This window comes from Marmota marmota, unplaced genomic scaffold, assembly GCF_001458135.2.
Source record: "Marmota marmota marmota unplaced genomic scaffold, marMar, whole genome shotgun sequence".
Taxonomy (NCBI): Eukaryota; Metazoa; Chordata; class Mammalia; order Rodentia; family Sciuridae; genus Marmota; species Marmota marmota.
In genome coordinates, this window is record NW_026000102.1 from 1,676,883 (window position 1) to 1,703,395 (window position 26,513).

Below are 26,513 nucleotides of genomic sequence, written 5' to 3' on the forward strand. Positions count from 1 at the left end.
CTTTTTTTTTTTTTTTTTTTTTAGTTTTTAGTTTTAGGTGGACACAATATCTTTATTTTGTTTTTATGTGTGCTAAGAATCGAACCCAGTGCTTCACGCATGCTAAGCAAGCACGCTACCACTTGAACCACATCCCCAGCCCAAGGCTGGCTTTGAACTAGCAACCTCCTGCCTCAGCCTCCAGAGTCGCTGGGATCACAGGCATACACTGCCACACCCAGTCAGTTTGTAATTTTTAAAATTACTTTATATTACAGTGCACAAATGATAAGTATATCAAACTTCAGAACCAAGTTTCACTGTATGATGTAATATAGAATAAGAGATTTAAGTAAAATCCTATATTAAATTTGAACTGTATGTGAACATGTGTATCATGTGAATAAACATAAACAAAAATCATGTGTATGTTGGTGATTCTACATACTAAGCAAAAGAAGAAAGTGGCAACAGCCCAGAGCAATACCTGTAACCAGTGTCCAGATTCTAAGTATCATTCCCACTAAAAGAAATCTTTCAGAGAATGTCTGATTTGGGGTTTGGAGTACAGGAGATCCAAGATGCGCCTGAGATATTCTGCGCCATAAGGCAAAGAAGCCAACATGAACAGGTGCCCACTGACCAAACATGGAACTATGAGAGCATGAGAGTATATGATATGGTAATAATGAATTATAACACTCTGGACTATGAAATAAATAATGATACCAAAATGGAAGTGAAAAACAAGACAGACAGCAGAGGAAAGATGAGAAAGCTCTTTACAGAAGAACACTAGATAATAAAGGTTTGAGATGTAATATATTTATCAAGTACAATTTCTTAAATCCCAATAGTCAATTAAAGCAAGGAACTACAATAGATGTTAAAGTCACTGAATGAAAGGTTGTTGAGTAACCACACAACATGATCTCAAAGAAGCCTTCTTAGATTACCTGTTAATTACAAGTGGGAAAATGTACTTTTACAATGCAGAGATCTGGTAATTACCACATTACTAATGACCAAATCAACATCACCAGTGGAAAAATCTGACATGTCTCCCCTCCTAATATGATACAACAATAAGTACATGACATTACTTGTTAATTATTCTTGCCAAAAAACATTTACTCTTAAATCTCATGAAGAAGAAACAATGCAAAAAAAATGTATGTGATATTCAATAAAACAGCTAATCTGAGCTCTTAAAAAACAGCCATGACAAGTAAAAAAAGGAAAAGGCAAGAGGTAAGTTCTACAGGAAGAGGCAAAGCAGTGAGATGAACAGCATGACCCTGACTGTCCCCTGAAAAGAAACTTAGGGGCAATTAGGAAAATTTAAATATGGAATATATATCAGATGATTTTATGAAATTAGTGTTAATTTTCTTCTGCATGGTAATGATGATGTGGTTACAGGGGAGAACGTCCCTATTTGAGGCGATATGTGCTAGAGTTGAAGTGTCATGATATCTACAACTTTTTAAAGAGTCACAAAAAAGTGTGTGTGTGCGTGTGTGTGTGTGTGTGTGTGTGTACACGCACACGTATGGAGAGTCAGAGACAGATAAAGTCATGTGAGAAAACTAAGAACTGGATAAAGAACCTAAGAAACTGGATAAATGGGGCTGGGGTTGTGGCTCAGTGGTGGAGCACTTGCCCAGCACATGTGAGGCACTGGGTTCAATCCTCAGCACCACATAAAAATAAATAAAGGCATTGTGTCCATCTAAAACTAAAAAATTAAAAGAAGAAAAAAAGAAATTTGATAAAAGGCATCTAGGTAATTGTGCACTATGAAATTTTTCTGTAAATTTGAAACAATTCAATACCCAAATTTGAGAGGAAAAAATCATCAAAGAATTAAGCAGATGGGACTTGACTCACTAAGCAATAAAATGATCTGAAAGCAAGGTTGGAATTTCATCATCTGGTGGCAATGAATAGAGTAGACCAGAGGAAGCGAGACTGGAGCCGGAACCCTCCCCCTGAGCTACTGGGGGCCTGAGTGAGAACAACCCACTGTCCCTCCACTGCCATCATCTGTACACGGGGTGTGAAGCTGCTCTTGTTGGGTGTCCTCTGAGAGTGGTCTCTAGGTCTATAGAATAATCACTTCCAATGTCCCACAGTTGCCCTCTTCCACTTGGACTTTACACTGTTTGGTGCTGGCCAACTGTGGCAGTTGATCAGGAACCCCCAGCCTCTCCTGGCCCTCTCAGTGGCCATGGCTTTGTATTACACAGGAGTCGTAGTCACTGCCATGTTTGCCAAGTAAAATATTTCCATTGTCCTGTAGCTTTTGTGCTCGAGAAAACAGAAATAGTACTGATTTTCTTTTCTTTAAGGCAGTTATAAGCAAGTCAGACAATTTTAGCCAAAGAAGAAGTAACTGCCAAGATAGGTGAAGAACAAGAGTCCCTTTGGAAAGCAAAAACTTTGAAAAGGCTAGGGATCATTATGACTATTTCTTTGGTATTTCCATGACCTTCATCTCTATAAATTAATGCTCTGAAGATAAGGAGGTAGCAGAATTATACCCATTTTACCTCCCTGAGCACTCATATTTAATTAATACTGTTCTGGAAGGTCTAGTTAAAATAATAATAAAGTCATATTGCATTGGAAAGGGAAAAATAGTTTCCATATGATCTGCTACTGAGAAAACCTCACATCATCAATAAAAACAATGAGTATGAAAAGAATAATTTTTAAAACCAGATATCAATAGCTGTCCTAAATATTAGCAAAAATCAATTTAGAAAAGATAGTAGAAATAAAGATTCCAAAGCAAAACAATAAATTCAAAAATACTTAGTATAAAAGGAAATGTTCAGGAACTGGGCGCACACCGTGTAAAACCCTCAATGGGGAATGTATTTCACATTACGTTTAAGGATGGAAAGCCTGCAGACTGCAAAGATGTCAACTCTTTCTAAGGTAATTTCTATGTTGAATGTAATTATAATCAAAATTCCAAAGAGGCTTTATTCTTTGATTGGCAGTGGGGGTAGGGGAAGAAGAAGGAGAAGACATGATAAAGAGATTCTAAAATGTCTTCAGAAGTATATAAGGGCCAGGAAAGAGTAGAACTTAAGCTAACAAATAGAGGAAGTAACAAATCTATAATAATAAAACATGGCAGTATTAGCATAACAGCAGACAGGTATATCAATGAATGAGAACAGAATGTCCCTGATCACACATAAGTACAGTTAAGAATTTAATATATGAAAAAGTGACAAGTCAAATAAGTGGGGAAAGAAAGAAATTGTTCAATAAATGTAACAACCAGGTGGGTCACCAGAAAAAATAAAGTTATATTCCCTGCTGCTCAGCCAACAAAACAAACTCCATAAAAGAAAAACCATTTTAAAAAAGAAGTGAATATTTCTGTGCTTTTATGGTGTGGGTAGGGTTATGCTTAACTGAAAGAAGGAACTGTGAACTTGACGATCTAAAAGTTTAAAATCTATGTTCAAGAGTACTGATCAGCTGGTGTGGAGGTTGTCCACTAGTATAACCTTTCTAAGGGGCAGTTCAGCAATACACATTAAAATGAAAATAATCTAGATGCCCATCAAAGGGCTGATTAAAATAAGTCATGGAGTATATTCCCACCAGAACACCAAGATGTTATTAAAAGTGATGACAGAAATCCACATATACAAACACAAACTATGTCCAAGACAGTATCAAGTGGGCAAAAAGGAGAAGAGACAAAATCCAGGATGATTTACTAAATGACATTAAGGTAGAACCCAACAGTTCCGAGAGAAATCAAAAGGCTGAGGGCTCCTCCAGATCTGCACATCCCTCTGGCCCAAGTCACAGACTTTTCTAGGTCCCTCAGTCTCTCCATCCATAAAATGGGGATAAAAAGCACCAGTGCCATTATCACACCCTCTACTGCCCCTGGGGTGCTCCAAGGATTAATTAGCTGGTACTTGTCACATGTGTTGCTATATACTAGTTATTACTGAAAATTTTCCATCAGGCTTATCAGCTCTTCAAAGTTCTTAAGCAAAACTAATGAAGTTTTGATGAAATGCCCCAAAGACAAGCAAGTGTAGTAATAATGAAGCTGTAAGAGAAACACCCTGGCAACCTGCTCCCCTAACCCCCCACATCGGGTACAGTGCTGGGCGGTAAGGTCTAGCCAGAGTTTCATCAGCACTCCCCCAGGATGAAGTCAGCATGCTCTGACCGCCTCTAGCCCTCCAAGGGGACGATTATCACACTGTCACCAGCGTCCCCTGGGGCTCCTTATTAGTATAATAGAAAGCCTTCATGCCCACATAGAGACTGACAGAGATCAGGAGCCTAAAAGGAACACGTGTACAGGCAGCCCCCCACCCCAGATCCCTCGTGAGGGATTCAGGGACAGATGTGCACAGCTCCATTTAGTCTGTATCAACTCAACCTGTGGAATTCTGATCACAGCTGCCCTGCTCTAGGGACATCTAGGGAGAAACAGGGCAGCTTCCAGTCTATACTGCAGTCCGTGCAATACCACAGACTGCAGTCAGGGGCACAGAAAGACACATGTGATGCCACTAAAGGGCAGAGGGGACACTGCTGGTCCCTGTCATTCCATATAAGCCCAAACACTGAGCCACAGCAGGGTAGGAACTGCCAATAGTGGCCAAGGTTGGCAGGGAACACTGCCAGAGAAGGGCTGGGCAGCAGCTCCGAGCTGTCCCTTCTGCCCCATGCTTGGTGGAGCATGTACTCTAGCTCATGAGTGCAGCTCAGGAAGAGGCAAAGCTCCGTCCCTGTGCAGCCTGGGCCAAGCACCTCCTTCCTCCTCCCCAATTCCTGTGTCTTTTTCCCTGTCTCTCAAATCTATTCCTGTGTGTCCCAGGGGGCCAGAGTGAAGCAAGTTCTACTGATATGATGCAAGGCCCAGCCACAGGTGAGCCCGGACTCTTCTGGAAACCTAATGAACGGGCAGCAGCAGCTTGTGTGCTTCTTGACAGCACACAGGTGCCGATAAACACCCGCCCCAGGGTATTCTTGGTAAACACAGGCCCCCCGGCCCCCCACCCTCAAGGCACTCACACCTCTGCTCTCACACCTCAAAAACAAATTATTTAACCATTCTCTTCCCTGAGGATTAGAGCTCTAATTTCACACACACAGCTCCTTGGCTTGTCTCTCACATATGCAGAACATTCTGATAGGTTAAATGCTGCCATTTAATTACTGTAATGAGAGGTGCTTTTTTTGGGTTTCCGCAAACATCAATTTTTCCCCTCTCTTATTTTACACTGAAAATCATTTTTAACATGTATTTCTCCACAATTTCCCCCATGCTTTTCCCACTCCGTATGCAGGGAAAAGAGGAAGGTTCTTCAGGTCAATGTCCTGAAGTTACTAGAGGTGAGTGGATAACCCTGATAACTGTTCAAATCATTAATTTAAAATTTAAAATATAAAATTTTAATTTAAAAAAGACAAAAGCACAAGGGAGAAGTGAGAGTCCTCCAAAGAGAACCACCACGATAACACCAGACAGATGCCATCACTGAGAAAGAGAGGTGCTGCTGAGAGGTGGGGGTCCAGTCCTGCAGGTGGTTTGGAGAAAGGGAGGGGAAAGTTCCAGAGATGTCCAACACCTGGTTTAAGGCCGCCTCAAATCAAGGAGGAGCCTGGTTTCCATGAAAAGGCTGGATAAAGCAGACTGAGCAAGATGCCTACAGAGAAGAAACTTGCTTTCAGATATTTCTTAAAAAGCGTATAGCCTATATGCTTTTCAAAACTGCAAAGCATAAGCCAGGCGTGGTGGCGTATGCCTGTAATCCCAGCGGCTCCGGAGGCTGAGGCAGGAGGATCTCAAGCAATGGCGAGGCGCTTAGCAACTCCCTGTCTCTAAATAAAATAGAGCTGGGGATGTGGCTCAGTGGTCAAGTACCCCTGAGTTCAATCTCTGGTACAAAAAAAAAAAAACAAAAAACAAATTGCAGAGCATCATTCACCAGCAAAACAGAGTCCACCTTCTGTCCAAGCATCTGAGGGCTGCTGTGGAAGCTGGAGAGGAAGACCTGGACACAGCTAGCGGAACAGTTCTTGCGGAACCAGCAAAAGAGGAAGGATTTTAGAGAGTAAAAAAATGCTCCTCTCCAAGCCTCTGCAAGGTGACCTGGAATTAGTATCATGAAGTTCAATGACTGAGGCGAGCTCTGGGATCTCCCAGGAAGTCAGCTAATGAACTGAATGTCTTTTTCCTCCTCCTCCCCTTCCTCCTCCTCGTGGAATTTCTGACCTTTAGGCTCTGTGCCTCCACACCACACTTTTATATCTCTGACTCCATCAATTTAGGAGTAAAGAAAGGTACCACAAATCCTACCTGCTTCCAGAAAACCAAGGCACATACGAGGTCAGGTAACTAATTATCCCATCGAACAGTGTAGGAAGGACCTGAAAACTGTTGAGGCCACATCAGCAAATCTATCAACTGTCACAAGAAAATCAGTGGAAAGGCATACAGATGTGACACAGAGGACAGATGTGGGGAGGAGCAAATGAGGAGCAGATAGTAAGGGGGAAAGAGCAGCTCTCTGCAAGGGAGGAGCAACAGTCCTCTCTGATCATGGCCCAAAGCTATGGGACCTTCTCCTATTGGCAAGAAAGGTTTCACTAGGAGGCAGTGACAAGGCAGAGAAACTATTTCCAGATAAAAATAACACCTGCTTCACAAATGCCATCTTCTCTTTCTTCTGAGAGTCCCCAGGTTCAGTGAAATCACTAAACAACGACCCTGTGAAGAGAGCAGACCTAACAGTCACCCTGTCCAAATAACTGAGAACAAGAAGCCAGTGACAGATACTGCCTGACATGTGTGCTGCCACCTCTCCCTAAGCTCTCAGCATTTCCCAAGGATTTCCCTCTGCTCCTGCTCCTTCCCCCTCACTTGTCTCAGACTCCTGGCCCCGAGCCCTTTCCACTCTCAGCTGTTGTTTTTCCATGGCAACCCCTACACCAGAAACCTGGACAGTAAGCCTAGACTCTTCCCCCTTCATTCCCGGGATCCATTCAGTCACCAGGTCCTCAAGATTCCCCCTCCTCGTTCTCTAACCCATCCCTGTGTATCCATCACCCCCACTCCTAACGGCCCCCTTATCTTAAGAGAGTGAATTCTGAAACACCAATATGACACTTCACTATTCCACACAAAACTCCCTGGTTTCCAAGCTGTCCACATAATAAAATCCAAATTCTTGAGTTCATAAACATGGGAATTACTTGATCTGACCCCTACCCATCTCTCCCACTAAGCAATCTACTTCCTGCATCTTCTACTACAGAAACATCCCAAGGCATTCTCTGCCTGGACTAGAGTAGTCACCGTTCCCCAAACCTTAAAGTCAACTGATCCTCTTGGAAGGCTTCATTAGGGGGAACTCCTACAAGAGGCGCTGTTTTTGCATGTTTGTTTGTTGCATTACTGGGGATTGAATCCAGGGCCTTATGCAACCTAGGCAAGCACTCTACCCCGAGACATATTCTTTGCCCCTCCCACCCTTTTTCTGAGATGGGGTCTACTGAATTGCCCAGGCTGACCTCTAACTTGCAATCCTCCTGCCTCAGCCTCCTGAGTAGCTAGGATTACAGGCGCTTGACTTAGAGGTGCCTTTTTAAATTCTTCCCCATTAGTTTTCCTTACCCACCCTCCTCTGTGCCTTCATACGTATGCTCGTGTTATCACCTATTACTGTAACTTGTTTACACATCATGGAACCCCAATCAATTACAAATATTGAATCACATTGTTGAACTCTTGGTGCTTAGCACAAATGTTGGGACATGGAGTAAATGGACATTTGGTAAAAGAGAATGAATGGATGATTTTTCCACTCAATCATACTGCCTTTGTGTGCTGAACTGTCTGGGATCTAGCCAATTACATGAACACACACACACACACACACACACACACAAATAGATAACAGACACAGGAAAAAGAACAAATTCAAAGCAAATGATTCTAAAAAGCAGACATTTTTAAAAATATTTATGTGTTCATTTAAGTGTACTATGTAACTTTCTGATTGTGTTTCTGTTAGACTAACAGTTTGTATCCCTGGTACCACATTGGTTGGCAGGGGAAGAGAACTAAAGAGAATTAAAGAAAAACTGAAGCCTAGCCCAATGGCCTATGCCCATAATCCCTTGACTCAGGAAGCTGAGGCAAGAGGATTTCAAGTTCAAAGTTAGCCTCAGCAATTTAGCAAGGCCCTAAGCAACTTAGCAAAACCTGGTCCCAAAATTTTTTTAAAAAGTAAAAAAGGGCTGGGCATGTGGCTCAGTGGTTAAGCACCCCTGGGTTCGATGCCCATTACCAAAAAAGAAAAACTGGTTTAAGATAAAAGTTTTGTGATGAATCATTCACAAATCCACAGCAGAGAACTGACCACACCCAAATATTCTTGGTTCACCATGAAATACTTTTAAACAAATACTTTCCATTTCCCCAAAACAAACAATATAATGATGGTAAAGTCTTGTTGGTGTTCGGGCAGCGTTAAGTGACATACATTTGCTGCCCCAAATCCACCTCTCACTAATCTCCAAGCTAAGCTGGGCCAGGCTTCCTGATGCGGCGGCCTCCAGTGCTCTGCGTAATGACATGGGAGCTAATGGAGATGAGCTCTGCTTCGTGGAGGTTCGACTCCTGAGGATGGATCTTAAAGGTGAGGCACAGCAGCTCGGGAGAAAGTCGATTTAATTTGTTTAACATCATAAAAAGGGACATTTCCACATGGACAGCAAGGACATGAATATCATGTGTGTATGGCAGAATTATAAACGCATTTTTGGCGAAATTCAATAAAGCTGATTCTACTGCATAAGGTCAGCAATTTACTATAAAAAATGATATGATTGCAATTTTTAATATAACCCATGTATTTGCTGCAAGATGCTCTAGAAGATTGTGTAATGTAACCATTCGACCTCTCCACAGAAGCACAGATCACCCTATTTACCCTTCATTGTCCTGATAAAAGCATCCATACAGAACAACAAAGTCAAGAGCACTTACTTAACAGCCATATTCTTCAAGTGTAAGACTTCCTTCCTCTTCTCAAGCCTAAGAATGGAGCTCTGGGCTAGAGTCCTCATGGCAGCCATCAAGAAAACCTCCAGAACTCAATTCAACCACAATTAAGGTCATTTTCTATTCCTGATGATAGTGAAATGTATAAGAAAAGATATAGATGAAATAAGTAATCTCTAATGGTCACTCAAGTTTTTAGTCCTAATGATGTGGTTCTTCAAGGACATAGCTCTAAATCATAGTGAGCAGAATATACATTGAAATTTGACAACTCAGTGATGACAACCTTGGTATTCACTGGGCTGTTGTAAGTCTCCATGCCCGTGTATATGCTTTTTGAAGAAATAACTTAGGTTACTCTTAAGAATAAATGAGTAAATATAAGTGGGAATGCTTTTCAGCTATAACAGGAAATACAAATGTCAGTGGTTATTATACAGTCTATATCATATCATCTGAGGCTTGCTTATAAATTACAGTCTGACTAGCAGCTTCTACTGTCCATTACCAGATCTTTCAGGGCACGGACATTCACATGCCCAGTGCACTCGGTACCGTGTTTGGCAGACAGGAAACTAGGAAGGTTTGGTGAATAGAGCTGAACTTAGTTAGGGATGATATGAAAAATTCTAGATCGAAGGATATGAAACTTTAACAGACCTTCTGCTTTCAACAACACCTGCAGATAGATGTTACTCTTGTTATTACAGTCCCACCATGGGTTCTGGGATCCAGTCAAATTCCTTCCCTGCCTTGGAGTCTTTTGAGGCTACTGTCCCCTCTAATCAGATGTTCTTATTCTTCATATAAACACTTTGCATTTTTCAGGTTTCAGCAACCTCCAAAGCCAATTTAACTCACCCTCCCCATTATCCTCTATCATGGCACCTTACTTATCTATAATCATTTTTTCTTATTTGTTCACATTTCCAGAGAATTCTATCTCTACCACAGACCTCAGGTTCTATTCACCATTATATCCTCAGTTTTAAGGTCGGAACAGTGCTTTGTGAAATATACACACTCAATTCTTGTTGGGTGGGTGGGTGGATGGATGAATGGATGGACAATAAAAATCTTTCAAAATCAGCTACTAAGATTTTCCAAAGAACAATGCATTTTCTGTTATTTCTATTTTACTACTTAGTGTACTCTTTTTAGGACTGTTTAAAGGAGAGCCTTTCATTGGGGGAAAAATGCAAGTAAACAGAAATCATAGAGCTCCATATTTATTCTCTTTCAATTACATTCTGTGCAAATTATCTCCAGTTGTAAATTAAACTGATTTCCTAACTGACTCTTCTTCAAACTCAACCTGTATGTGTTCTTTCGGCCAACACTCCAAATTTTGCAACTGGAATAATTTAATCCACAATTCTGTTTGTGACTCCCAAAGCTGGGGAGGGTATGACTTTGTTCTTTAATTTCATAACACTGGCAGTGGTAAATATTTTTTCTTGTTGGTCAAGAGTACTGATATAGCTTGAAGCCAAAAACAGAGTGAAAGAGAGCCCCATTCCTATACACTTTAGGTTTCATTGAAAAGATGACATTTATGTGGTTGTGATATTTAATTTATCACAGAGGGTCATGATGTTGTGTTTTTTTCTGAAATACCATGATATGGTAAACTTTATGAATGAAAGCCTTTGCAATCGTTTAACAAACTGAAAAGGACACAAAATTTAAAAACCAACATCTTACTAAAGATAATCTACTCAACAATCTAATTACAGAAAGATTACTTTAAAGGGCTTTAAAACTAAAAATTAACAGTAAGAGAGAAGAATATTCCCACGCCCTGTGTCTGATGATAGGGGACAGCTCTGAGAAGATAGGCTCCTATCAGAATGATTTAGAAACAAAACATAGGTCCATTTAAAGTTGGGAGGGAAGAGTGAACTGAGGTGTCCAATCTCAGCACAGTTTGAACAGAAGCCTGTGTGTCCTGCCACTCTGTTCACTCAGGACCTCTGTGTTACCTCTGCTCCCTTGAGAATGGAAAGAAGACAGAGCTGGTGACTGATCAGCTCCTCCCTCACCGTAAATTTAAAATAAAAGCACAGTATTTTCTGCTTCAAAGACGCAGATACTATAATACACGTTTGTGTGTGTGCCCGCACACACGCCTACCCAACAGATAAACTTATTTTTATAAGACACAGACACAAAAGTGTTGCCTATTAACAACGGCTTGGTAAATTAATGAATTCTATCCAAAGCTATTTTTAAATCTTTCTAATTACAGTCCAATAAGCATAAAATATTTTTCAGCAGAGATTGCCTTATGGTATTCCTTATGTCAAGTTTCAAAAATCCTGGCTTCCAATGTTTTTCAATACTTCTAATAAAACCACGCGTCATATAGTCCCTTTAGCTGAAACTCCCTCATCTATGCCTAGCAGATAAATTTTCTTAAAAGAACCCCCCCATCCCTAAGTAAAGGCCAATAAGCATATAAATACTTAAGTGAATCCCACCATCATGTCCACCCACAAGAATGGGGTCCTAAGTAGAATAAGATAAATCCCATGCTTGTGTAATTCTATCAAAATGTATTCTACTGTCTAAGAAGAGTGAATAAAAAAATAAAAAGAGTGATAGCTTTCTTAAAATCATCTCTGAAAGCCAGTGGTGATACAGAATAAATCAATATTTATCTCCTGAATTCACTGGAAGCCCATCACTACAGTGTTTGTAAACAGTGAAAGACCCAGATCCTTTAAAAAAAAAAAAATGGTTGACTAAATAAGTACCCTTTCCTCACATCCACATGCAACTGGCTCTATAATGAATGAAACGCTTTCCTCACCTTGTAGGCTGTATATCTAAATGGCTTTGAAATCCCAAGTTAAGCCTTCCATAAGAAAGCAGCTTACAGGATAAATGTGCTTGTACTCTGTTTGGGGGCAAATCTCTTCTATTTGTGAATTTCCCCCACTTTGGATTTCTCCACTAGCACTTATCATCCATCCATTCCCACTTTTCCCATGTGCCTTCCCTTATCACAGAGATTGGAAGGATAAAAGCTGCATTTTCCAGGCCCCTTGGCAGCTAGAGTTCTGGAAGAGAATTAGGTTCCACCAAATAGCTGTGTACTCACAGGCAATGTGGAAAGTGAAAATGAGGAAATGTGGAAAGTGAAAAGTATCTGTTTCTGCTGCCTTTGATTGTTGCAAATACCAGCCAGTGGGCAAGCAAGCTATGAGTAACACCTTGGTTTCCTACTGCAGTGCCCAGTCTCCAGCCTCTAGCTTCATGGGGTTCAAGAGGCGATTTTAGAAGTGGAAGCCTTTCAAGATCCCATTTCAAGGTACTGTCACTGTTTTCCTGGGTACCAGAAGACACCTTCAGTGGCAGCAGCAACTTCCCAGTCCCTGGGTCATAGCCCCAAGGGCGTGCTCTTGGAGTCAACAGCTCCAGGGGCAGCTCTCTGACCCCACTGCCTCACCAGGACAGGCAGTAGCAGCTCCCCTGGCAAGTCAGTTCTTCAATGTTGTGGAAATTCTTCATTCTCGGAGGTCTGGCCTAGATTTTGTTCCTTTTCACTAAGTGTGTAAGCTGTAACTTCCTGTACTAAATTCCTCTGCTCAAAATTCCTAGAGGTTCTTATTGTATGAATTTTTATACACCAATAGTCTAACTTTTTAATATAATATTACAGCAACGGACTCCGGTGGTCCACCTTCTCTATGGGGAATGTGACCTGAGACTCTCAGTGGACAGTATTAAGCCCTATGTATACTATATTTTTTTCCTGCACATATATAGTTGTAATAAAATTTAATTTATAAGTTAGGCACAGTAAGAGATTAGCAACTAAGTTGAAGCACAACAATAAAAGGTGAATGTGGTCTCCTCCCCCACCAACATCTTACTGTACACTACTCACCCTTCTGTGACAATGTGAGATAGTACAATGCCTATGTGATGAGATGCAGGAGGTGAATGACACAGGTCCAGTGATGCAGCTTCGGGTTACCTGAGCACAAGTACTTCAGTACCATGACAGTTTGATAATCAGGCCGGCAACTAAGTGATGGGCACATAGGATATACACAGCAGACCCACTGGACAAAGGGATGATTTCTGTCCAAGGAAGAAGTGGAACAGCTCAAGATTTAATTATGTTACTCAGAATGGTCTGCAATTTAAAACTTATGAATTGTTTATTTCTGTAAAATTTCCACTTAATATTTTTAGTACAAAGTTAACTGCACAACTGAATTGCAGAGCAAAACTGCAGGGAAGTGGGGGCTTATGTCATCTTAGAGGATACACATTCTGTTGATGATTACTGTTGTCAATTAAGCCCTCATTTTAGTGCTAGTATTCTGCTAAGTACTTTTCATATTATTTTCATTTAATTCTGAGAAGAATTTTTTTCAGTAAATACTATCATTAACCCCATTTTACAGAAAAAGAAACCAAGATATGATGAGCTTACACATTCCATGCAATATCCAGAACCAGAAAGCAATGAAGTTGGGATCCGAAATCAGGCAGTCTACACACCACAGACTCGCCTCCCAGGCTGAAGTACTGCAAACATGACCCATTATTTAGTCACTCGTAAGACTGCTTCCATGAGGAAAATGTGATGCCTGCATCTTCCTATTTTCTAAACTCAAAATGCTGGTCTACTTATACATGAATGGTAAGAATGTAAAATGGGGGCTGGGGTTGTGTTTCAGTGGGAGAGCACTTGCCTAGTATGTGTAAGGCACTGGGCTCAATTCTTAGCACCCCATAAAAATAAATGAATAAAATAAAGGTTCATCAACATCTAAAAAAAATATTTTAAAAAAATGTAAAATGGTACACCCACTTTCAAAAACAGTTTGGAAAAAATTTAAATATACTCCTACCACATAATTCCACCCATAAGTATTAACTCAAAAGAAAATGAATTGTATATCCTGACAAAGACTTACACACAAATATTTGTTAACAGTCCTATTTTTGATATTCAAAAACTGGATCTCAAAGTCAAGGCAAAAGTCTGGGCAACTTAGCTATTCCCTGTCTCAAAACAAAAAAAGGGCTGGGGATGCTGCTCACTGATTAAGTGCTCCTGAGTTCAATCCCCAGTACTGCAAGAGAGAGAGAGAGAGAGAGAGAGAGAGAGAGAGAGAGAGAGAGAGAATGAATGTCTACAATGGCAAAAGAGAAAGAAATTGTAGTATGGTCATATAATGGACTACTACTCAGCACTAAAAAGTAATAAACTAATGATACACAAAAAACATGGCTGAGTATCAAAATAATTATGCTGAAGGAAAAAACTAGATAAAAACAGTACATACGGTATGATTCCAATTATATAAAATTCTAAAAAAACACAAACTAATTTATGGTGATAGAAGACAAATCCATACTTGTCTGGGTACTGGGAATGTAGGGCAGGAAGAAATTCATAGGGTACTGGGTAATTAATTATCTTAATTGTGATGATAATTTTACAAGTACTTGTATATTAAATCAAATAAAGCTGCTTCTTTCTCTCTTTCTCTAGCTGCGCGCGCGCGCGCACACACACACACACACACACACACACACACACCTGGAGACTCGTGAAGCCTCCCTTCACCTCATATATCCCATCCAAAACTGAGCAGTCTAACTTATTCTTTTACTATGTCTGTGGTTCTGTCCTTATTTTCCAGAAAGTTATGTGGTACAGGGCAAAGAACCCTGGTCCACAAACATAAGTCCTACGTCTGTTTTTGTCACTGATTAGCTCTAAATTAACCTCTAAGAGCCCCAATCTGTAAAATGGAAGAAAAGAGATGCTCTGAGGTCTATTAAATCATATACTCATTCATTTAACAAATATTTATTTACCTACTTACTACATATTAAGATTACAGTGAAGATGGGCTGGGGTTCTGGCTCAGTGGTAGAGGGCTCACCTAGCTCGGGCGAGTCCCTGTGTTCGATCCTCAGCACCACATTAAAAAAACAAGTAAATAAAACAAAGGTATTGTGTCCAATTACAACTAAAAAATAAACATTTAAAAAAAAGATAACAGTGAAGAAATTAACTAAGATGTGTGAGAGTGTTTCATGAATTGCAAAATTCTTTACAAAACCATGCTATCATTTCTATTTTCCATTTCTACTGCCAAGGGCTCCCAGATCCTCTACACCTGACAACGGGCTTGGCAAGTCTTTCTTGCGGTAGCTGGTCTGACTGTTGCCAGGCCAAGTCAGTTTGGATACGCAGCCTAGAGTAAACTTCCTTAAGCAGAGTTTCACTGTATTTCAAGTGGCCCAAGTAGTACCATCGACGGTACCTGTTAACACTGGATCCTACAGCTGGCTCCTCCCTCACTAGCTAACCCACCAACCTCAACTCTTTTCCTGCTTGCAGACCCTACAAGCCACTCCTCCTAACTGCACATGTGCCTCCCTCACTAATGATGTCCTTCCGACTCTTCTCTCTCTGCCCCTCGCTTTCCTCAATGCAAAGCTCTGATCTCCTCAGTAACCTTGGAGAAGAGTGTTCTGACTAGATTCAAGACAAAACAAGCAGTGTACACATATAAGCACTGTATTTTGGTAGAGGCCTAAATGTTAGTAATTCTGAAACTACATGTGTACTAGGGTTGAACAAATAAATTGTAAAGGGGCAGAGGGGAGAACTGAACTCCTTTTGAAACTGTTACTGGGGTCTTCCAATTCTAGCCATCCATTCCTTCAGTCCATTCACTCATGAGACTCAGTGTGGGATGGTGCAGCTGGACACTGAAGATGCTAGTAAGAATGTTAAGACCTCTGCCCTTGAGGAGCTCGGTCTAGTGAGCAGCATTATACTCCAGCTTCCCCCTAATCTGCTTTGCTGACTTTGTGTGTGAGTGTGTGTGTGTGTGTGTGTGTGCGTGAGAGAGAGAGAGAGAGAGAGAGAGAGAGAGAGAGAGAGAGAGCGCGCAAACACGCTAGGGCTCAAACTCAGGGCCTCCAGCATGCTAGACAAAATACCACTGAGCTACACCCTCAGGCCCCGCTTTGTTGACTTCTACTGAACTACTGCTCTTTTTCATGGATAACATGGATACCATTGATAAGTACTCAGCATCCATTCCTACTTCCTCCTAATGAGCTTTTGGTACTAGAAAAGATAGGTCTCCGTTTTTCTTTCATAATGTATCTAATGTAATAATACTCTGCACCAGATAGGACTGACTACCCCACCAATAGCTTAGGATATACAAAGCACCAAGTCAAAACCAAAGAGTACTATAGTACATACTTCATTTGAATACAAATCAGATCGGCTTTCCATTTATTTGAATGTTTACTTTGAATCAAAAGTTAGATTTATGAGCTGGGTGCAGTGGTGTGTGCCTATATTCCCACCTACCGGGGGAGACTGAGGCAGGAGGATCACATGAGGAAAGGAGCTCAATGAGGGTCTGGGCAACACAGAGAGACTTTCTCAAAAAAAATCATTTAAATTAAATTTACAAACCTATATCCATTCAAAAGATGAGATATGAAGGAAATTCTTTTAAAAAGAAAGCATGTCTTGCTAGGCATGGTGGTGCATGCCTGTAATTCCTGCATCTCTGGAGGCTGAGGCAGAGGATCTCGAGTTCAAAGCCAGCCTCAGCAAAATCGAGGCACTAAGCAACTCAGTGAGACCGTCTCTAAATAAAATACAAAAAATAGGGCTGGGATGTGGATCAGTGGCCGAGTGCCCCTGAGTTCAATCCCAGGTACCCACCCCACCACACACACACAAAAAAGACAGAAAGCATGTCTCACATAATCAATAATCAGAATGCCCATCCCCTCAAAACCTAAATGTGCTAAGCATTAACAGCAATTTGTTGCACTTTTTTTTCTCCCTTTTTCTGGTGGGAGGAAGGGTGCTGGGGATTGAATCTGGGGACATTTTGCCACTGAGCTATATCCTCAACCCTTTTTATTTTGAGACAGGGTCTTCACTAAGTTTTTTAGGACCTCACTAAATTGCTAAAGCTGGCCTCAATACCTGCAATTCTCCTGCCTCAGCCTTCTGAGTCGCAGGGATAACAGGCATGCACCACCATTATAGGCTCTCTTTTCTATTAGTAATTTCCTTCTATATATAGTTATGTTTATATTAAAAGATAGCTTTATTTCCTTCTCTAAGAAACATAATCCCAAGAAATTCTAAGTAAGAAAAATATCCCGTAGCCTGCTCACCATACACAAAAATACTCCTTTTAGCATGGCACCATGTTCAACACTGACACATGTTCAACAATATATATCCAAGAATATCTATCAGACTATTCTTTGAAACAGCAAAAGAGAGGAATCAATCTAAATGTACACAAACTTGGGACTGGTTAAAGAAAGTATGATGCAGGCAAACCATGGAATACTATGCAGCCAATGAAAAGAATAAAATAAATCTGTATGTATCAATGAATGACAACCAAGATAAAGTGCCAAGTGCAAAGATAAAGAGGAAAATACGCCACCACTCTGTTTAAAAAGTGTTTCTATAGGGGAATAATAAATGTTAATATGATTTTATGTGGCTAGACTATTTCAAATGATACCTAACAAATTGTTAACAGCAGCATTCTCTGGAAAAGAAAATGGGGCTGCCGGTAGAAACAACAGAAACAAGAAGGGAAGACAACTTATTTTTCACTGTTCATCCTTCTTGATTGTTTGCATTTTGGCAGGGGTGGGGAGTAGTACCAGGAATTAAACTCGGGGGCACTTGACCACTGACTGAGCCCCATCCCCAGCCCTATTTTGTATTTTATTTAGAGACAGGGTCTCACTGAGTTGTTTAGCACCTTGCCTTTGCTGAGGCTGGCTGTGAACCCGCGATCCTCCTGTCTCAGCCTGATCCTCCTGTCTCAGCCTACGAAGCTGCTGGGATTACAGACATGCACCACCATACCCAGTCCTAGCCCTTTTTATTTTGAGACAGGATCTCTAGCCCCTTTTATTTTTTAATTAATTTATTTTTTCTGTGGAGAGAGGTGAGTACCAGGAAGTGAACTCGGGTACTCAACCACTGAGCCACACCCCCAGCCCTATTTTGTATTTTATTAAGAGACAGGGTCTCACTGAGTTGCTTAGCACCTCGTTTTTGCTGAGGCTGGCTTTGAACTTGCAAACCTCCTGCCTCAGCCTGCCGAGCTGCTGGGATTACAGATGTGCACCACTGTGCCTAGCTTAATTGTCTGCATTTTTAAAAACATGTACCTTACCTTTTGAAAAAGTTAAAAAACAAAACAAAAACATAACACTAAGATACACAACAATGTTACTTTCACCACTTTATTATTCTTTGCAGTATTGTTTCAGGCACCCAAGATTAAGAAAAGAATCATTCTATGGAAAATATCAAAGTAACTGAGAAAATCCAAAAGAGCTCATCCCTCCCATGCTCCTCTGCCACTTCCCCAAGTGCAGGGTGAAGTGCAGGAAACTGTGGGGCTTGGCCTCCTGGGGCAGCAAGTGCCAGCAGTTCCCTCTGAATGGGGAAGCCACGACATGGCTACTGCCAGCATTCAGCTGGTCTAGCTGCTGTAGGTCTTATCCTGGATGCTGAGAAAAATATGTGGAGTTCAGACAAGTTTGGATAACAAGGAGAGCAGGAGAATTGATGGGGGGGAACCAGTCAGTGTGATGAATGGGCTGGTCCAGAACAGCAGGTGACGGATATGCAGATGCAAGACTGGCAGGGAAGGAAGATGGTCCATGCACAACAGATGGATGAAGATGCTCAATCATCCTCAGGAACAAGCATGCGGCTGCCACACCGCCCTGTCTGCTCCGGCCCAGGCTCCTGACTCACCTGCAGGATGCAACCCCCTCATCAGGACAGGGCCCATGGCAGGAAGAGCAGGAGGTAGAAGATGCCACCCTAATGCAAGCTAAACTCAGAGCCTATTGCTAGGGGTGGCCTCTTTTCACTTTGCTTTCTTCCTCCAGCTTCCAAAGACACACCAATTTTGTCTCTCTCTGTGGCTCCCACTCCTGAGGAAGGCTTTTTTACAGCTAGGGAACCTGTTTTCCAGCCCACTTCTTGCCCTCTGTCCTCTCTGTTTTCTCTTCCTCTTCACAGTTAATGATAGAAAACTTAAGTGTCCTGTTTGATTCAAGTTCATGATCAACTAGAACTCCTCAGGTAAGGATACTTGATTCTTTCAGTCATCTAAGACTAACAGAGAATTAAGGGCAATAAGAAAAGCCATTCAACTCCTACCTATTCTCAGAACAGGCACAACTTCCAAAATGACCATGATATATACCCAGTTTAATCACTCCAGCAAATATAGGAGTGCACTGAAATCCTGATGCCATAATCCAGGTCCCCTTAACAAAGGCTCAAAAGGGCCAGACGGCCCTTCACAGTGCCAACACTACTCCTTCCAGCTCAGCTGCAGGAGTTCCAGGGGAAGAGGCAACAGCCGCAGTCAACAAAAGGGTGGTGCTGGCAAGCCTTCTGCCCCGACCCCCAAGCTATCTGCTGGACCCCAGCTCCAGGAACAAAAGCATTGTAAAAAGATTTCTAGCTTCACCAAGACACTTAAAGAATTAATTATAAAGTAAAGCTGAAGGAGAAAATTAATTTTAGAAACACAAGAGGTTACTTTTTTTTTTTCTTTCTCCTGGAGATGGGGGAGGAAACACAGTTATTTTCGTTTTCATCCTTGGGGCACAAGCTGGGAGCTGTCCAGTCGATAACCTGGCCATCAGAACAAGGTTTGTAATTAAAAGGTCAGTGACCTGGAAAGCCAGGGCCCCACTCCCAGAGCTTCTCAGTAATGACGGAGCTATTAAATTAAGACTGTTATGAAATCAATGCTAAAAAAGCTTTCATGGTAACGAGATTCCATTCAAGGACATGCAAACTACCTCATGAAATGGATGTAAATGATAAAAAAAAAAAAAGAAGAAAGAAAGAAAAGTAATAAAAGAGAGTTAAATTGAAATCTGTGTAAGAATTTACTCCCCCTTAAAATACTCCATCGAGAGTAAGCCCTTCACCTCTATCTACTACCAAGGTTGAGACCATCAGGTTCCTTCCAGCAAGGAGGCAGTTTTGCTACTGGGTTCCGCTTCCAGGAACAGAAAAAAGATTAAGATCTAGTTTCACCTTTTAGTATGAGAAAGTATGGTGGTATGTTTTATTTGTTTAGTTTTCCTTCCCTACCCTCATCCTGTACTCAAGGACTATTTATTAGATGAAAGAAGAAGAAAAGCCCTTAACTTCAGAAGGGCACAACAAGTAAAAGTGTCAGCCAACATCACCCCCGGCCCCACTCAGCAGACTTCTGCGGGAATGTGTGCGATGCTCACCCTGCACTAGAAGCTTGCTCTGTGAATGGCATGCTAGTTAACAGATAACGCCATCCCCTCCTCACCCCGTCCTTCCTTTGGCTCACCTACATATCACCTTAACCCACCTGGTACTCAGCCTGCTCAACAAGGTTGGAAACAGACTGCCTCCAAACATTTTGGGGTTGGACAGGGTGTCAAATCAATATAAGCCTACTGATAAGCATCTCCAAGCTTCTAACTTCCTGGACTGATCCTGTTGCTAATTTTAGGGTCCTCTGGCCCCCTAGACTGCAGCTTGCTTAAAGCCCCAGATAAAATGCATGCCAACAAGAACTGTTTCTATATATAGACCAGTTCTGTGAGGGCTTAAACCCCACACACACACCCCAGTCGTCATGTGGGGCTGACTCGGCAGCTGATGATCTGCAGAATAGGGTGTCTGGAAGGAAAACAAAAACATTTATTCTAACACTCTGAAGGTGAACAGCTGCTTTTCCCTTTCATCCAAAAACTTCCTGATAAAAGGAAGAAATGCTGTAAATTATACAAAATGGCAGTACAGACTTGAAAGAAAATGATAAATGATTCTAATAACTCCATGTTTCTCATTAATGACTCCATATTCAGACTTTAAGGCATCCCAAAGAGATCTCAAAACAAAATAAGACAGACCTTTGCAAACCAATGCTTTTCCATTCCTAGCCCACTCCCTCCCCGCCACCCCCACACCCCCAATCAGAAAGCACAACACTTAACCTGTCAGTAACAGAGGCAGCATGCGGCCTGCTCCACACTGCGCTGTGGTTTCTCAATAAAACAAACTCAGCCGATGCGCCTAAAGTAACCCTCATTTTCCACTAACTGACATGCACTACAGGGACCTCAATTTCTATATTAAATATTAAATAATATTAAAAGAAAAACAAAATTGGATTTGCCTTTTCAGGACAGAGATGTTTATTAAAAAAAAGAAAGTCAAGATTATAATTCAAGTCAGTGCTCCACTGCAATTCCCTGAAGTGACATTTGCTAGGAAACGCCAAGCCCACAGTAGCTGAGAGCGCTCCCAAAGCCAGCGCCCCAAACCCACCACAGCAATGATCCTGCAGGGAGACCCCAGAGTGATGGTGCCAGAACCTTGCTCTCTCCTGCCCCTGACGGCCAGCGAGCCAACTCTCTGCCCTTCTACAACTACTGTTAGTTAGGGACAGGGTAGCTGCTCTTCCTTTGTCCCCTTCAGAGATAGTGCCAAGCTGTGCCGGTCATGTAAGCCTGACCCAAGGAATAGCGGAAATTAAAAAAGTGAAGTTTAAATCCACAGAGGGGCTTTTCTTCCCCAGACGCCAATCAAACCTTGGGATTCTCTGCCCAGAAAGGGTCCTGCCAGAACTTACCCTATTGGGATTCAACTCGGAAATGGATAATTACCAACTGAAGCAGCATTTTAGAGGATAATGGAAATGCGTGATTAGCTTCAGTGATTCTGGGTTTAAGTACAGGGAAAAACTCCCATGGTTCTCTTTAGAGAAAGAAGGGTAGGGTAGCGTCTCACGGCTCCCCAAATTCTAAAATCTCCAAGCCAAATTTGGGTCCACTCCATCAACAATATTCGTCTCCTTCAGGTCCCTGCTCACACACTACTCTCTTAGAGAGACCAACAAGCCCTGTGTGTGACCATCCCACACCAGCCCTGGTGTCCCTCATCCCCTCACTCCCTGCTCTGTCCCGTGGCACTTCCATTTGATATCCCACAGACTTCGCTGTTCCATTTGTTCACTGCCTGTCTCAGCACTGAAGCTCGGCAAGGGCAGGGATTCTATCTGTTCTGTTCTTAGTACATCCCTGTGGGGGAGAGCAAGGCATGGCACAGGGTAGCCACTCCCCTTGGGTAAACTGATTGATTAATCAGTTGGGTAAGAGCAACAAATAATAATTGCACCAAACGGTTTCCTCTCTACAGTAATTACGAGCCAAGTGACTCAAAAGAAGTATTATTTGGTCCAGACTTTCTCTCTCTCTCTTTTTCTTTCCCTCTCCCAGTCAGGGATTTATTAAAATTAAACAGATTAGATGGAGCTCCTGATACTAAAACTGCTCAGCAAAGCCTGCGGTAGGGAAGTGCCGAGCAAACACCAGAGACATTTGTCTCTAAATTGCTCTAAATACCTTCTGCAAATGAAATTCTAACCCAGCTGCGTTTGAGAGAAAATGAGGACTAACTGGTCATTGTCGGTGGAAGAGAAGATCAGACAGTTATAATATTGCACAATATACTGGGCTAAGGATCTCTGGGCAACCATAGATTTTGTCTCAGGTTACCCCGGGTAATCAGCTCAGCTTTTAGGCTCAGCTTTCCCCTGCTTCAATGCTTTGATGAGAGAGCTGAAATCCCTAAGCTTTTATGATTAATTACTCCCCATAGGTACACATATTTCAAGGAAAAACTCTTTTATGGCATGATGCTTGCCGAGTGGAGAGGCCAGCCAGCACACTCCAAATTTTAATAATCTCCTAATGACGGGGTAAGTGAGACACAGCCAGAGAGCACACTACGCCCTCACCAACTCCATCACAGGGACCCAGCTTTGGGGCTGCTGCTAAGCAGCTGCCTGTGAATGAGACATTTGGGCTTACTGTGCCCAAACCTTGTGAGCAGGCCCTGGGCTGTGAGCAGGAAAAGGGATCAGCAGGATCTTACAGCACCACTTTGGTGGAACATCATGGAGCAGCCCTAGGAAATGTCACCAAAATATTCAATCATCTATTCCAGGCAAAAGTGACTGAAACATCAGAATTTCGAGGCCAACACTCTAGCTTTTTTTTTTTTAATTTATTTTTTAGTTAAATTTAGACACAATATCTTTATTTTATTTTTATGTGGTGCTGAGGATCAAACTCAGTGCCTCACGCATGCTAGGCAAGTACTCTACCTCTGAGCCACAACCCTAGCCCCCTCCAACACTCTAGCTTCTAAAGAAAAAAAAAACAGGTCTTTTTAGGAGGGGGGGAGGCTTGCTTTTCCCCTCTTATGTTACATAAAGGCCTTTAAACAACTTCCAAGATTTCCATAAAATTAAATATTCCAAGAATGAAAATTCCAGCTTCTTTTTTGTTGGTTAGTTGGTTGTTTTCATTTCACGAAAAAGAAAAATATCCTAAATTCCTACAGAACCAGAATAGATTCTGTCTGTTTCAGACAATATTGAATATGTCAGTATCCATTTTATTCCTGCTTACAGAAGTACCATAAACCAGTAATTTACCACTTCAATTCGCAAATCAGACTGACCCAGAGCTTGACCTTAACCTGACCTTGTTCAGTCAACTTGTTCCCCTTGTCCTTCACTTTTTTCTTCCTCATTCCTTACTGAAGAAGCTGGCCTCCTAGAGCCAGGTTTCTGCAGCCTGGGTTGCTGACAGAAGACGGGACCAGAAAGCAGAAGTCTTCCAGTCTTACTCAACAGACCAATTCTGCTATGAAGGCTCCCTCTGCCAAGCTGCTCTTGGCCTTATAGCTGGTGCTTAATTAACCAAATCATGTAACCTCTTTGCTCCACTGCTAGGAAAGAAATCTGCATTCCCCAAGTGGGGGTCGTCTCACTCTCACTCTCCAGGCTTAGACAAGAGGACTTCCCCGGGCAGGCTGAAAGCCTTCATCTCCACAGCACCCACTTCCGCATTACAGCCTCACCCGCCCCATCCTCAGCCCCTTTCTGCAGGTCACTCTGCCTGGCTGGGGAAACCTGTACCTTTCTTCTTAAGGAATGCTCTCCTGGTCGCAAGTGGACTCTGGCGAACCCGGGAATTCTGTAGAAACTTCACTGCTGTGGCAATCTGGTGGGGAAGATAAAACAGAAAAGAGTTAACTTCAACAGTCTGAATTTCAAGATGAAAATCCTCAAGTTCCCAGGGCCACAGAAACAAGTGTACGACTATCATAAAATGTATAACTAGTTATTTCTTAGGTTTAAAAATGACCTAAATGTAAGATCAGGTCATTCCCAAGTCTTCCTGCATCTGAGTCATCAAATATAACCCCTCAGCTTACATTCTCAGACCTGCAGTCTGTCTTTCCTGTCTTCCCTGTTCAAGCTGTTTTTTTGGCCACTCACCCAGTCACTACCCTTGTGCTATGCAACCCTCTTTCTGAAGTCCTCCCTTTCCCACCTCTACCCGACTATGCCCCCCCCCACACACACACACCCACCACCACCACAGCAGTCCTTCTAGAGCCTGTTCTGATTCCTCGGAGCATTCCCTAAATAAGCAAGCTCTCTCTCATCTCCCTCTTCTCATTCCTCAGTGCTGTGGTGTGTGCAAATAACTGAAGGTGTGATAACACTGTCTTTGAATATCAGGCAGCCTCCCTGGCCACACTGTGAGTGAGTGCTGAGCACTTACCGGCCAAAGAGGACTGTATAAGAGATGACACATGTAGCTGCCACACCAGTCCCTCCTGTGCAGCACAGTTGGAAGAGCCATCAAAGGGCAAAATTTGGGGTTCCCTGGCTAAATGCTGTAGACAACAGATCATCTCCCTACCTCTGGTGAGGAATATTATTTAATGAAATCTTGTCTACAAATAAGCCAAATAGGGGATGGAAGGGAGACCCCTAAAGGCATTAGTCTCCACTGTCCCTCAGCACCCTTGAGGCACACGTTCACATGGCCTTCTGCCGCCCAAGACGCAAGGATGGGAAGCACCAACCTGCCCCTGGGAGGAAAGGGGGCTGTTTTGAATGAATGGCTCTGTTCAACTCGTGAAAACCAAAAGAATAATGGTCTCCTGTTACAGGTAAAGCCAACAAGCCCCGCAGTTCACTCTTAAGCCTTTGAAAGAAAACACTTCTCAGGAGGCAGATATAAAGAAGTTTTCTGTGATCCTTAAAAATAAGGGAGCAACTGTACAGCAATTCAAACAGCACTGGGACTGCAGACAAAATGCAAGTTATACATCATCTTCTTCCCCACATTTTAAATAAATTTAATCCTGAGAGCAGACAGAACAAAAGATAGGAAGGTAATCAGAAAAGGGGTCGGGGCAGGTGCAGAAAATTCCCTTATTTTCCTATAACCTCTCTGTGGGAGGCTCACCCTAGACTTCTTCCTAAAGGATGAGCTCAGTGTCCTGACCTTCCTGACCTGGGCCTGTCACCCATAAGACATACTAATATTCCTTGACAGCCACAGTCATCTCCCTACAGTTCTTATCTGTCCTCCAACATTGCAAATTCACTGAACATGTTCACAAACCGCAAAAACAAACAGACAGTTCTGGACTAAAGAAAGATCAATGCCTGACCTTCTAGAATCCCAAAGTTAAATGCCCACCCCTCAGCCCCTCAACCAGATGGCCTCAGGTTGCACCAAAATCAAGCAAAATCTAACAACATCTATAATAGTGGCTCATTTTAATGAAGAGATGGAAGAAGAGCAACAGGAAGGAAAGAAAGAGAAAAGACAAAAGGGAAGAAATAAGGAGGGAAAGGGAAAGGAGGAGGCCATAGGACAGGAGGAGACAAGACAGAAGGAAGGAGCGGGAAAAAGGAAAGAAGGGAAAAAACAAAGGAAGAGAGAGGCCCACGCTCTGTAAAGAGAAGGACAGGTACACATCACAAGCCCCGGGGGTCAACGCCAATCTGCACTGCTCAGATGGCTCTGGGATAATTGTTCTTCACCTGGAGGAAAAAATGCACCTTCAACACACAAGAAAATGACAGTATTGGTATCATGTGGCAGTCTCTGCCGTTCTGATGCGTGTACCAGGTGTCAGAGGAAATGTGGATGAACAGGTCTTAGGCAGGAGGTGCAAACAGCACAGCTTCTATCATTCACCCTCTCCCGCATCCTCCCAAAATTTCCCATGACAGAAAGAAAACAGAACCCCACTACTAAAATGCACGGGTTTCACCTTGCTTTTTTAATATAGTCCTTGGTATATGCATTTCTGGTCAGAGAGCAAAGTTCTGATGGGTTTAATGGTGCACTCAATGCAGTGCTTGGCGCATTCCATCAATTTTTTTTAAAAAATTGCATCTCTTATTTCTTTAAATACATTAATCAGCCTAGTGTAGGCAAAACGGATCCATCGGACAATGCAATAAACATGAATTATCATCTATCCAACACGCATAATGGCTTAAAAATACATAATAGCAGGTGTAGTTTAAATGAT

At 42.1% G+C, this 26,513-nt stretch overlaps 1 protein-coding gene across 2 annotated transcripts in view; it reads right to left on the bottom strand.

Annotated features, from left to right (window-relative positions):
- LOC107155508 (peroxisomal membrane protein PEX14) overlaps positions 1–26,513 on the bottom strand; it is a 212,374-nt gene that overhangs the window by 62,443 nt on the left and 123,418 nt on the right. For both annotated transcript variants that reach the window (XM_048783631.1, XM_015501404.2), the window contains exon 3: positions 24,088–24,172. In XM_048783631.1, the coding sequence (XP_048639588.1) occupies positions 24,088–24,172 (85 nt within the window). The remainder of the gene's footprint in view (positions 1–24,087; positions 24,173–26,513) is intronic.